The sequence below is a fragment of the Mustela nivalis genome (genome assembly GCF_964662115.1).
Source record: "Mustela nivalis genome assembly, chromosome: 5".
Taxonomy (NCBI): domain Eukaryota; kingdom Metazoa; phylum Chordata; class Mammalia; order Carnivora; family Mustelidae; genus Mustela; species Mustela nivalis.
Window position 1 is genome coordinate 29,147,885 of NC_139024.1, and position 13,341 is coordinate 29,161,225.

General features: G+C 33.7%; 1 protein-coding gene across 3 annotated transcripts in view; it reads right to left on the reverse strand.

The window, feature by feature from the left end:
- GRIK2 (glutamate ionotropic receptor kainate type subunit 2) overlaps positions 1 to 13,341 on the reverse strand; it is a 652,846-nt gene that overhangs the window by 158,572 nt on the left and 480,933 nt on the right. For all 3 annotated transcript variants that reach the window (XM_082731868.1, XM_082731867.1, XM_082731869.1), the window contains exon 12: positions 5,321 to 5,544. In XM_082731868.1, coding sequence (XP_082587994.1) covers positions 5,321 to 5,544 — 224 coding nt within the window. The remainder of the gene's footprint in view (positions 1 to 5,320; positions 5,545 to 13,341) is intronic.

Consider the following 13,341-nt stretch of genomic DNA (forward strand, 5'->3'; position numbering starts at 1 on the left):
TTGGTTCTACTAATTATACAAATGGAATTTTTTTTTTTTCTGGGTTGGTGACTCCATGTCTGTTTCACAACCATGAACATCATTGGAACCATTACAAATAAAGAGTTAAATCATTTTATAATAGATTTACCAAGTAATACTTATGAGAAAAAAAACTAGTAATATAGAAGTAACCTCATTTTTTATGGAAAAGTGGTTTGAAAGGGCATTTAGTTTTAATCAATGGTGACTTTTAGGTCCATAATTGAGGTAGTTGTTAATATAATCAATTTTAATAATCACTTTCATATGTGTGAAAGGCACACCAGCAAAACAGCACTATTTCAAGCCAAATTTTCATTAAATTCTAGGAAAATTGTTACATGGAAAGAGGAATAACCAATAGGGTTTCCTGTAGTTTACTTAAGTAAACAAAATTACTAAAAAAAGTAAAAATCTATCTAAAATTGTGTTATGGAAAGGTAAAACTGAAATGGTTTTCTAGTAAGAGGTGGGCAAGTTGGTGGCAAAGGCACACAACAAAATTGGCATTTCATTTCATTGTGACAACAGTCTTTTTGACAGCATATTAGTTTAACATTGAACATCCCACCAAAACAGTTATCCATTTCCAAGTGCATAATAATTCATTGTTGCCCTTCACTGTACATTAAATGTCACCCATCACTGTGACAAGAATATAAAAGCTGTTGTACGCTAGACAGGAGCCTACATCAAAGCTGTTTATGCAAGCACTTTGGACATGGTTTTCTACACTCAGTTAAACCATCAAAAACAGTGTTTAGAACATCTTTACCTATGAGTACCAAGAGAAATACAGAAAATTTTTATAAGTAGAACTTTCAGTAAGGCAATAGCCTTGTCATCTTGTGACCGCAGACCACATTACTGTGAAAATGTATGTCAAGACAGTCCTGATGGTCACTGTATTAATAAACCCTTGAGCAAATTCTAGGGAGACCATCTCCTACTCTCTAATCCAATAATACAATAGATGATATTCTATATTCTAAAAAATCATGCAAAGTCATTCAACCCCACAACGTACAAGAAACTCCTATATTCTTTTTAACTCAGAAAAACTAATGTTATGTACTTAACACATTGAATATTCTTTGATTTGTTATCTTTGCTAAGAAAGCCAGGTTAGTCAATATCACTTGCCTTCTTTTCCAAAGAGGAAAAAGATAGGAAAAAGATATAGGAAAAAGATTCCTATATTTGATCATATTCACTTATTTATTTAAGTAACCTGAGAAATTTCTGTAATAATATTCTTACTAAAAAAAAAACTTATATAGTATTACTTTTCTTCTCTAGTTTATTTGTATTTAATTTTAAAATGTCAATCTCAGAATAAAATAAGCAATATTATTATAAGCTTAGTGAATTATTACTAAGGTTCCATCAATCCTGTTGGAGGGTAATGTGGATAGCATTGTGCTCTTCTTTTAAGTTTGGTCCTCAGTTATTTACCTCTACACCAAACTACTAAGAACCCTAGACCAAGATTTACATGCTGAATTTCAAAATAGCTCTGTTAAAAGGAAAAAACAAAAACAAAAACAAAAAACAAAAAACAAAAAACCCCAAGAAACTCCAACATTATGGACATTTAAATGGACTCATTTTATAAATAGCATCTACTGCGTCAATATTATCTGTTGTTTAATAAGGGAAATATTTGAAGCAAGGTGAAAAATACGTCTCCTTCTGAGTATAAAGGGTGGATGTCCTAACCAGACTCTTTATATGACTAACTGGTATCTCTATACTAATACACTTAGGTCAAAAAAATATATAATATAAAGAGAGAGGGAAAAGGTTTAGGGACAAGTATGATTACGTACAAGGTTGTCATGTACAAGATTTCTTCCTACTTCTCTGTCAGCCAAGAGCTATGGTTAGGATATCCAGGATAAGGCCATTCCATGTCTAGAATGCCAAACCTCAGGCTCCTCCTTACTGTCAAATGATAGTTTTCCACTAATTCAGATAAGCATGCTGATTATGCCATTATGCTATAAACAATAATGCAAGTGTTTGCAAGAGACCATAGATTATAAAAGCATACCAAGACAAGTAAGACCACATATCTCTTAATACTGGTTAAAAAAAAAAAAAAAAAACTTAAAACATGTTAAGTATTTGTTAGATAAATCTTTTTCTTATATAATAAGGGTGAAGGGAAATTTTTATTTGTTTTAAATTTTTTTGAAGATTCCTTTTATTTATTTGACAGAGAGAGACAGTGACAGAGAGAACATAAGCAGGGGGAGTGGGTGAGGGTGAAGCAGGCTTCCCATTGTGTAGGGAGCCCACGGTGGGGCTCTATCCCAGGACCCTGGTCTCATGATCTGAGCCAAAGGCAGAGGCTTAATGACTGAGCCACCCAAACAGCATCACAATAATAATCTACTTTTAAATTTAAGTTTAGAAAAAATAAATTCCAACAATTATGATCAGTACTTTATTATAAAATTTTGTTGTTGGCATGGTATTTAGTACTTTGTGATTTTCAGTGAGAAGGAAACATATATCTGAGAATTTTTTAAATGTAATTTGTCTTTCTTTTTTTCCATGATCATTATGGAGATAAAGACAAAAAATATAAAGATAAATAAAATGCCATATTTATTTTGATATCAGTAATAATGTTATTAAGTTCATCAGTGATCTCTACACGACATAAGATACAGTCTTCATGCATATGTTATAAATCAAAATACTACAGGGTGCCTGGGTGGCTCAGTGAGTTAAACCGCTGCCTTTGGCTCAGGTCATGATCTCAGGGTCCTGGGCTCAGGTCATGATCTCAGGGTCCTGGGATCAAGTGCCGCATCGGGCTCTCTGCTCAGCGGGGAGCCTGCTCCCCTCTCTCTCTCTCTGCCTGCCTCTCCATCTACTTGTGATTTCTCTCTGTCCAATAAATATATAAAATCTTAAAAAAAAATCAAAATACTACATTTATTATGAATTGATAACAAATATCATAATACCATTTAAATTAGGAAGGTAATTAAGTTCTGCAACTGAAACATGGCCATTTTGTCTGCATTTGCACATCATGAACTGCTTTCATGGTAACAAGAGTTCAATACACACCGGAGTGGATTTTTCTTATCGCAGTGAAGAAGATTTCAATTTTATAAGTTAATTTGGCTTTGGTGTTCCAGTTTAGAAGTTAAATGAATTCTATTCAAAAGTTTTCTTAAAAAAAAACAATTTTCTTTTAATCTGAGTTTTTAGTGTGTTGTTTTCAATTTAGTAATATTTATACAAGATTATTTTAATATTGAGAATTGAACAAAATATTTCTGAGACAATCTGCAAATAATCTATTTTCATATTATGCATATTTACCAAGATACCTAATATTATTTATTACTTAATATAGGCTATCCAACATTGTTTATTATTTAATAGAATATATGTTCTTTCATCCACAAATGAATATATTATACTTAATTTTTGAAATTGTATGAGACTGTTCTCACATTGTTGAATAAGATGTTGAAATAGAATCACTTTCAAATTCATTCATTAATAACTATTAATAAAATATAACATAGTATTCCAGAATTTAATGACACTAAAAAATGGCACACAAGCTAATGTTATGTTCTCAAAAATGATATGGGTTTATCCATTCTGAGTAAAATTAGTATGGGTTACAATAATTACACAGGTGTTATATTGTTATTTTGTTGGATGGTTTATCAAACTGAGAGTTAAAGAAATATTTTGAAAATGAGATGAGTGCATAACCAATCCACATGCCTCTATTTGCAAATGTACTTTTCAGCTGGAAAAGAATTCAGATGTTTCAGTATTTGGTATTGAATGTAATCTCAGAAGATTTGGGCTCAGGAAATTAGTAATATCTGAAATTCCTAATACGAATTTGAGGTAACTCAATAGTCTCTATCTAAGGTCCCCTGGAAACTACAGTAGACTTAACTCAGCTTGATTGATGCCTACACAATTGCCTCAGAATGGTCTCAGGACATTTACCTCTCGGTTCTGATTTTATCCTTCCTGGGAACTTTCGTTAATTTGATTAAGAAGGAGCAGGTGTACCTGCAGAGAGCAAGAAAGGCTTTCTCTGTACTTTGGAGTATTTATTTTTCTGTCTGCTTGTGGGCAGGCTGTAGAGTTCTCCAGCCACTGAATTATTTACACTGTATTCCTTGAACTTGTTTCTGTGAAGACATATAAAACAGGACGGTTTGTATTGGTCACTATAAAAATATATGTAACTGATGCTCAAAATGAAAAGGTTGTTTTGTCTTCACAAGACATGGAAAAAACTGGAGCTAAAAATTTATGAACTTCATACTTCAAATTCTCTTTTTGGGGGAGAACTTTAAACTTCAAATCAAAATTATAACATGATTTACCATACCGCTACAAATGTTATATGTACACATGATTCCAATATAAATTTCACCCCAATGCAAATTATAATTGTCTGAAAGACTCATGTGTTAATATTAAACCAGTTAGGTAGAAAATTATAAATTTTATGGCATTTATATGTAAATATCAAAAAAATCTGAGTATAACTATAAAAAAGTACATATATCAAAATACTGTGCTACTTCTAGAAGTGATTTCATTCCTTTTTTAATTGAATGAACTAAGTGTTTTTTTACTGCTAGGAACAAATACATGACTGCATTGAGAAAAGAGTAAGTTCAAGAAAGGATAAACATCCTTAGTAATAAATTTGTCAGAAGAACGTATATAATTGAAAAAAATAACCCTCATACTTAATATTCAATTTTGATGATGGAGGCCAAAATATCTGTAGTTATACATTAAATTTATTTTGTGAAAAAAAGAGAAATTTTATGTGGAAAATAATTGTAGTCATTTTATAGTTAAAATGCTTATTTTTAATTAGTCATGGTTCATTAAAAAAAGCCTCCTTTTAAATTTCACCACTTTGGTTTTTTTCTTACGACTGATTTATTAGTTCAAACTAATAAAATACATTATTTTGTTCTCTGGCACAAGAGAAATCTTCAAATGAGGAAATACTTTTTATGTCCTAATGATTTGGACTGCTTTTAGATTCTGATTAAAAAGAGTAAACTCTACCAAACTTATAGCTTACTGACACAACCAGCATGCTTTCTGCCAAAAAGGCAGCATAGAATATTTTCACAAGTTATGGGATTCTTCAGAGTTCATTATTCTTCAGCACCCCAAGGGAAATAAAGAAAAAGAAAAGTAAAATTATTGTGACTTTTGACAATTATTAGTTAGAAAAAGGAGGTAACAATTGCCAAAAAAATCACAAAAGTGAGCATGTTACCTGGCTATGACAAAGAGCACACAACTGACACCCAAGTAAGCCAGCAGAATATACATCCAGATATCAGGGGAGAGAGGATTCAGGAAGGAGAAGACGCCTGGGTTTGTACCATTGGGTTTGCGGTACAAAATACTTATTCCAAGTGTCATAAAGGGCTTGGAAAAGTCGATGACCTTCTCTCGAACGTAGGTAATAGCCAGTGGGGCAACTGCAAGGTCAGCTTTCTGTATAGAGAAACAGAAGAAAGGAGGGGGAAATTGGTTCTAAGTCTCAAGAAAGAAGTCAGTATCCAAATCAAACAAAACAAACACTTCACATTTGAGAATTGTCTGAAAAGTATTACATTAACATTTAAAGCATTCTTGACTCTGAATGGAAGCATCTGTTTTTTTTGCTACTCATTTCTATGTCCTTCTAGATTAGCAAACCAACACTTACTGCACATAATAAAGAGAAAAACTGTACAGAAAAAACTGAAGAAACTATTATACCTTCAGTACCTGAATTGTTATGCTATGGGATCGTCTCATAATTATTTTTAAACTAAACTCACAAAAAAACACAGTATCGGTTATGACTTCCTAAATACTTTGGTCAGATTTTAAATAGTAGTAATAATAATATCTACTTCAAATTATTTAACTGATAATCAAGAATCATGTTTTCCTGGTTATAGGTACAGTTAAAAGATTTTAGTCTTTGAATAATTAACATTTTGAAAATCATCTTTTAATGTGATTGTGTTTACTGCCCCTGAGTTTTGTTTTTATCCCTCTAATTTGTTTTATATTATTTAATGAAAATCCTTGCAGCCTTGCCTAAATCACATCAGGAAATGAGTTTTTCAATTTTCACGAAGTTGCTAATTTTCCACGGTAGCTTAAATATGTTAAATTGCTAGTGCTCTTCACTCATCATGCTATAACCACCTGTCAGGATGAACTTCAGCTCTAATATATTGAAAATAATTATAATATTTTAAAATAATAAAGTCACCTATTCCCATACATGACAGGAAGCTATATTTCTACATTCATTTTATTTTCATAAACTCACTGGGCTTTCAGAAAATAAGTAAGAAGTGCTCCTTGTAGTGAGCTACAGAGAGATGTATGAAATAATGAAATTGGGCCTCCACAGTTTCCTTACCTCAAGGATTGTTAGAGAACTTAAAGAGACTTCTCTAAGAAGATACCTTCGTTGACAATATTATTCTGGGTATGTGTTTGTGTGCATCTGTGGGCTGGGTGTGCTGGGTGTGCTGGATGTGGGGAAGAGGGAGCAGTCAGATGCTTGAATAGAGTATCTTTGAGTAGCAATGGAGAGAGAAAAACATGTCTCTAAAAACTAGGAGGGGAGGAAACAGGGTCTTAAGGGCCCTGGAGAAGGGATCATCATATTTCAAATTCATAAATCAAAGAAAACAACAATTTAGCAATAATAATAGTTAATGTCCTTTAAGCATCTGCTATGCAACAGGCACTGTGCTAAGAACTTTACATGAATTGTCACATTTAATCCTTACACAATCCCACTATTATTCCCATTTTCAGATAAGGAAACTGAATCCATGAGAAGTCAAAAACTTGTTCATGGTCAAAGAGCTAACTGAGCATTGGAACTAACACATAAACCCCAAGCTTTTGGAACCACTGCCCAAAACTAATCATGATATGCACCTCAGATGCCAGAAATGGAATCATGGAGACATTCCTTCATTCATTTATCAAGGAGTTTATAGAGATGAAAAAGGGAATACATAGAAGCAAGGAGCGTGATCACTAGATTACAGTTAATGAGAATTTAGAAGGTGAGGTGAAGAGTTTAGGCTGATGGAATATTTTCCACAGGAAGAGAGCATTTCCTCTAAGACAGAAGGGAAGGACATACAGATGGTTTGAAAAAGTAAACAAGTTTGTTAGAGAAATAAAGCAGGGAAATAAAGTAATCATGTAAGAAACAAAGATTCTAGTAAAAAATGGACATGAAACGGTGGTTTGCTTGTATTTAAGGGGTTGATTATACAGCCCAGTGTACCTATGTGCCACTTTGCTTTGTAACCTCTCTCTTCTTAGGCACAAAAAAAGTAGAATTTCAGGGACGCCTGGGTGGCTCAGTTGGTTAAGCCACTGCCTTCAGCTCAGGTCATGATCCCAGCATCCTGGGATCGAGTCCCGAATTGGGCTACTTGCTCGGCGGGGAGCCTGCTTCTCTCACTGCCTCTGCCTGCCTCTCTGCCTGCTTGTGTATACTCTTTCTCTCTATCTCTGGCAAATGAATAAAATCTTCAAAAAAAAAAAAAAAAGTAGAATTTCACCACATGTCAGGCATATAAGTGTATATACTTTAAACAGCTAAAATATTTTTAAATTCATGATAGGTACCAACAGAATTTAGGAAAACAATTAAAATAACATATGCTAAGACAAAACTACTACACTGTTCCAAAAAAGTTGTTCAATAGGCATATATTAATATGACTGGCTAGACATACACCAAAGTTCATTTTGTGTTATTTTTTAAAGATTTTATTTATTTATTTGACAGAGTGAGAGAGAATACAAGCAGGGGGAGCAGTAGAAGAAGAGGCCGATTCGGGATTTGATCCTAGGACCCTGGGATCATGACCTGAGCCAAAGGCAGACTCTTAACTGACTGAGCCACCCTGGAACCCCAACATACACCAAATTTTAAATATTTTTATTTATTTATTTATAGAGAGAGAGCACACACTCATGCATGAACAGGGCAGAGAAGAGGGGAAGAGAGGGAGAGGAAGAGAATCTCAAGCAGACTCTGTGCTGAGCGCAGACACCAACATCGGGCTCCATCTCAGAACCCTGAGGTCACGACCTGAGCCAAAACCAAGAGCCAGGCACTCAACCAACTGGGCTACCCTGGTGCCCTGACATACACCAAATTTTAAAATTTACTTAGCATTGCCTAAAATACAATTTCTATTCCAAATACAAAATGGAAAAAAGACAAAACATTACACAGTAAAATATTTTCAATGATAAAAATTCAAAAAATTCAATGATAAAAATTCAAAAATTCAAAAAAAATTGAAACCAAAGTTACAGACAGTTTTAGACATTTAGTTAAAAAAAATAAACACATCAACAGACTGTGATGCATCCATATGACAATATTATCCAGCAATAAAATGAAATTAACTATCAAGGTGTGAAAAGACCTGGAAGAACTTTAAATGCATACTGCTAAGTGAAAGATGCCAGTCTGAAAATGTTCCAGTCATATGCTGTGATTCCAATTATATGACATTTTGGAAAAGGCAGAACTACACAGGCAATGAAAAGATCTGTGGTTGCCCCAAGGACTCGGGGAGCAGAGTAACAACTAGGTGGAATGAGAACATGTTTACGACAAGGAAACTATTCTGTAAGAAATAATAATGGTGGGTACGTGACACTGTGCATTTATCAAAAACCATAAAACTGTACAACACAAAGAGTGAACCCTGATGTAAACTCTGGACTTTAGCTAATGTCTCAATACTGGTTCAACGTTAACTAATGTACTACACTGATGGAAGCTGTTAATAATAATAAGGGGAAGTGTGGAGGTGGGTAGAACGGGAGAAGGTATAGAAACTCTACTTTCTGTTAAAATTTTTCTATACACCTAAAACTGCTCCAAAAATATCTATTTTTTTTAAATAACAGGTTGTTTTAACCATATCCTCAATTAGTGCTATTTAATGTTATGTTGATTGAATTAATTAGAACTTAGTTGTTACCACTAATAGGTAAAATACAAAACTTATCAAACAACAATTGTTAAAAAAACCAGTCTCTAATTACACACCAAATATATTTCTTAAATTCATTTAAACAATCAGACCTCTGGATTATCTCATAGCAGTAAAGAACATTATTGATACATAATAGCATTGTCAATGAATACAATCTAACTCCATTACAAGTCTATTAATAATATAATAGTTTTGAAATATAATCAAGATGATTATATTAAAAATGTTTAAAATGACAGATGTGCTATTTTCCCATCAACTGCCATGTTATTAAAGACTAAGCCATTGGAGAAAAGAGCCTGATGATAAATTGCATAATCCAAGAATTTTAGCTCTGTCTGTAAAGGTTATGATTCCATGAACATAGATTTAGTAATTGGCATTTCATTTTGTTTTAAGACTTTAAGTTTTTATTTAAGTTCCAGTTAACATCCAGGGTAATATTCATTTCAGGTGTACAATACAGAGATTCAACAGTTCCATTCAACATCAGGTGCTAATCACAACAAGGGCACTCCTTATCCCCACGGGTGTTTTATTTTAAAGAATAAAATAAAGATGAAAGTAATAAAGTAATCTTGCATTAGGAAAAGCCAATGGTCAAAATTGTTTGAAAAAATCTATTTCAGCCAAAGAAAAACAAACCAGTTATCTGTTATGTGTCATACGAATAGCACAAAGGAAAGGAAGAGCTCAATTCTACCTGATCAAGTTGGTGAAGGCTTTACCAAATGATTACACCTGTGCTGTGTTATGAAGAAAGTGTCTGAGATGACAAAGGTCTGAACTGAGAAGGTGGCAACAGCAGGGGAAGAAAGTCTCATGAAAGTGGCTTCAATTAAATGTGTCCATTATGGGCCAAGACGATATTCTTTGCCCCTATCATTTCCATTAATCCTTACAACAGTTCTACCCAATTTCTAGTGTGATTTTCTCTTTACAGATGAAAAATCCAGAGTCATGAGAGTATAAGGAATGTATATTTCCAAAGATGACTTAATCATATTCATTTCTCACTTTTTTTCTGTGCAATCAAATTCATCATAACTATTTCTTCTGCTATATTGTTTCTGTATTTCCTTGACCAAAATGATCTTCCCTATCCTCTACTATACCCATTCTATAGAACACACTCTGGTTCTTTTCTTCTTATGTAGCCCTCTTTGAACAATCCATACACACTAATTTCTCCTGAGTGAATTTTTATAGCACTTGTAAGCTTATCCATGTAATTTAATTGTAACTATATTTAACATTGTGTTGTTTCTAATGTTTTCACATACAAGTCAACTAATATGAGAGACCTGAACATAAACATTATAATTGTGTGGTCCCTGTTCCAGAGAGTGCAGGCACTTGGGGACCTGCAGCCGTGCCCTTCAATCAAAGCACATAACTCTGAACTGAGAAAAGGGTGAAGAATCCCTCTTTGGAAATTTCACAAGGATGCCTGGGCTGAAGCTATCTTATTAATATATTTTTATTTAATATTCTATAATTCGATGTGAAACTCTTAAAAATTGTTTTATGATAATAATCAATCAATCTAGGAGTGTCTGGGTGGCTCATTCAGTTAAATATCTGCCTTTGTTTGACTCAGGTCATGATCCTGGAGTTCCAGGATTGAGTTCCCAGTCAGGCTCCCTATTCAGCAGGAGTCTGCTTTCCCTCTGACCCTATCCCCTCTCATCTTCTCTCTCTCTCTCTCTCTCTCTCACTCTCAAATGAATAAATAAAATCTTTAAGAAAAATAATCAATCTAAAATCCCTAGGGCATTGGACAAAATCTGATACCAAGGAATTGCTTGGTAAATGTTTGCTAAGTACAGTTTCAACTTACTAAAATACAATTTAACTAAAATATTCAAAGAAAATCACTCAGAGAATTTCAAAGTAAACTTTTTTCCTGATCTCACTCTAGAAATAAGATTTATTTGTTCATTAATGCAATTTCTTGTGGACTAACCCATCTAGGCGAGAACAGAATAATTCTTTTTATGGAGTTATATAGCTAATAGCAATCCTTTGATTAAAGTTTTATAGAATAATGGTAACATTGATTGGTCTAATTCTAGTTACCTATTACAAAAATTAGATAACAAAGCATATCTTCATGAATGTCACAATGACTCCAAATTTGATCATGTTGAGAAAACCTTCTTTACGAAGTCGTACCAAGAACATAATATGATATTATTTTATAATACAAGTTCTGGACAGTGAAATGTCTTATGCGTGCTTCTGAAAGTTCCTGTAATTTAACAATGGAAAACCAGTTCTAAACACTTTTCATTTCCTCATGTTGTGAAGTGCTCAGGAAAATGGATAAAATGGTACATTTGAATAAGTTGTAAATATTTTACCTGATTTAGCTAAGACATTTAGGCCAGTTAATTATGACTTGAATTTTATGTGACTTATAAGGGACACCACACTCTCCTAAACTCTTCATCGTGCATAATGTGGACACCTGCTTTTGCCTCTGTGTGCACTTTTAGGGAAAAAATGTTCACTTTCTATACACATGGTGTGCCACCTCCACCAGTCTCCACCTGACCACACCCCCTGCACTCTTGCAGTGGCCATGCTTTCATTCTTGCCCAACTAGTGTCTATTCTTCATCCAAAGGCAAGTTCTTTTTAAAACACGTGCCAGATTATCACTTCTGGCTCAGAATTCTCCAATTACTTCTAGCACGCATAGAATAAAACCTAATCTTGTCCTACAAAGCACTAGGAGAAATGGCCACTAATTATTTAATCAAAATCAGTTCCTAACACTCTTCTGGTCTTAGCAGGATCACTATTGTTTCAGCAACTCTGGTCACATGGCTAATCTTTAAATGTGCACACATTTCTGTCTCAAAGACTTTATACTTGTTTTTCCTTTTGCCTGGAAAGCTTGAAGATGAAGATGCCCTTCATCTACATGCCTTATTCACTTGGTTGAATGTTCTGATGTGTCTGTTCTCATATCAATCACTCAAAGGGATCTTTGCTGACCACTCAGTCTATCACTTTTTATCTCCTTACCATGTTTTCAGTTTCTTCATAAAACTTATCATGACCTGAAATTATGTCATTTCTTGTTGGCCTACTTCCAATAGAATGTATGTCTCTCTTGAGTAAGGAGTTTCTCCATTTTGTCCACTTCTGCATTTCCAGTGCCTACTACAGTGTCTGGGTCATTAAATATTTTTAAATGATTGAGTGAATGCATTAAGCCATCATTATTGCTGATTCTTTCCCCAGTACTTCCCTAAACTTCTTTCTTATACTAAAAAAGAAGTTACCTCATTCCATTATGTTAGTTAGTATTCATTAGGTTGTGTTTAAGAAAAAAAATGTAATGAGATTAAAGTTACACATTTCATACATGTGAAAACTTAACTTGAAATTTCTATAAATTATGTTATATACAGTATATAAACTAATATCTATTTGTAGTTTTATATATTATATTTATTTATTATATTTTAGAAATATGCCATCAGTTGCTTTTCACCAAACCACGTACTAACAACATTGTGCACAGTGTACAGAGGGCAATTTAGTTATAAAATACAAAGATGTCTTTACACATGAAAGCCCTGCATAGGGACAAATAAGAAAGAATTAAACACAAGCTAGATCTGTGACTTTATTAATGCTTAAGTAAGCCTACTGATAATTTCAAACAATACTGACTATATATACCAAGCTTGCCAAAAATGCCAGAATGAAAAATAGACTTCTCAACTGGAAATTCTTAAGAAGAGCCATGGCTCTAAAATATTTCTAGAGTTTGATGGTTTTTTTTGTGAGGGAGTGAGGGTTGAAGGGGATTTGATTGTTTTTGTTTTGTGTTGTATTCTTCACATTCAGTTCTGATTTTGTTGTGAACTCTCAACTGGATCGCTTATAAATGTTTATATTTCTGTGCTAGAATTGTTATGGTATCTTTCTTTCTCATTTCAGTATTTCCAGGGACTTACTTGTTTTTTAATGGAGTAGTTTAGTTGATTTAGCTTGCTTGAAAAAAATAAGTACACAGAAACTGAGGAGTGTTTTCCATATCGACAATTTCAAGAAAACTAAATTTCAATTTAAAATAATCTGAAGGGGTGCCTGGGTGACTCAGTTGATTGAGCAGCTGCCTTGGGCACAGGTCATGATCCCAGGGTCCTGGGATGAGCCCTACATCAGGTCTCTGCTCAGTGGAGTGCTCTCCCTCTGCCTGCTGCTCTGCCTACTTGTCCTCTCTATCA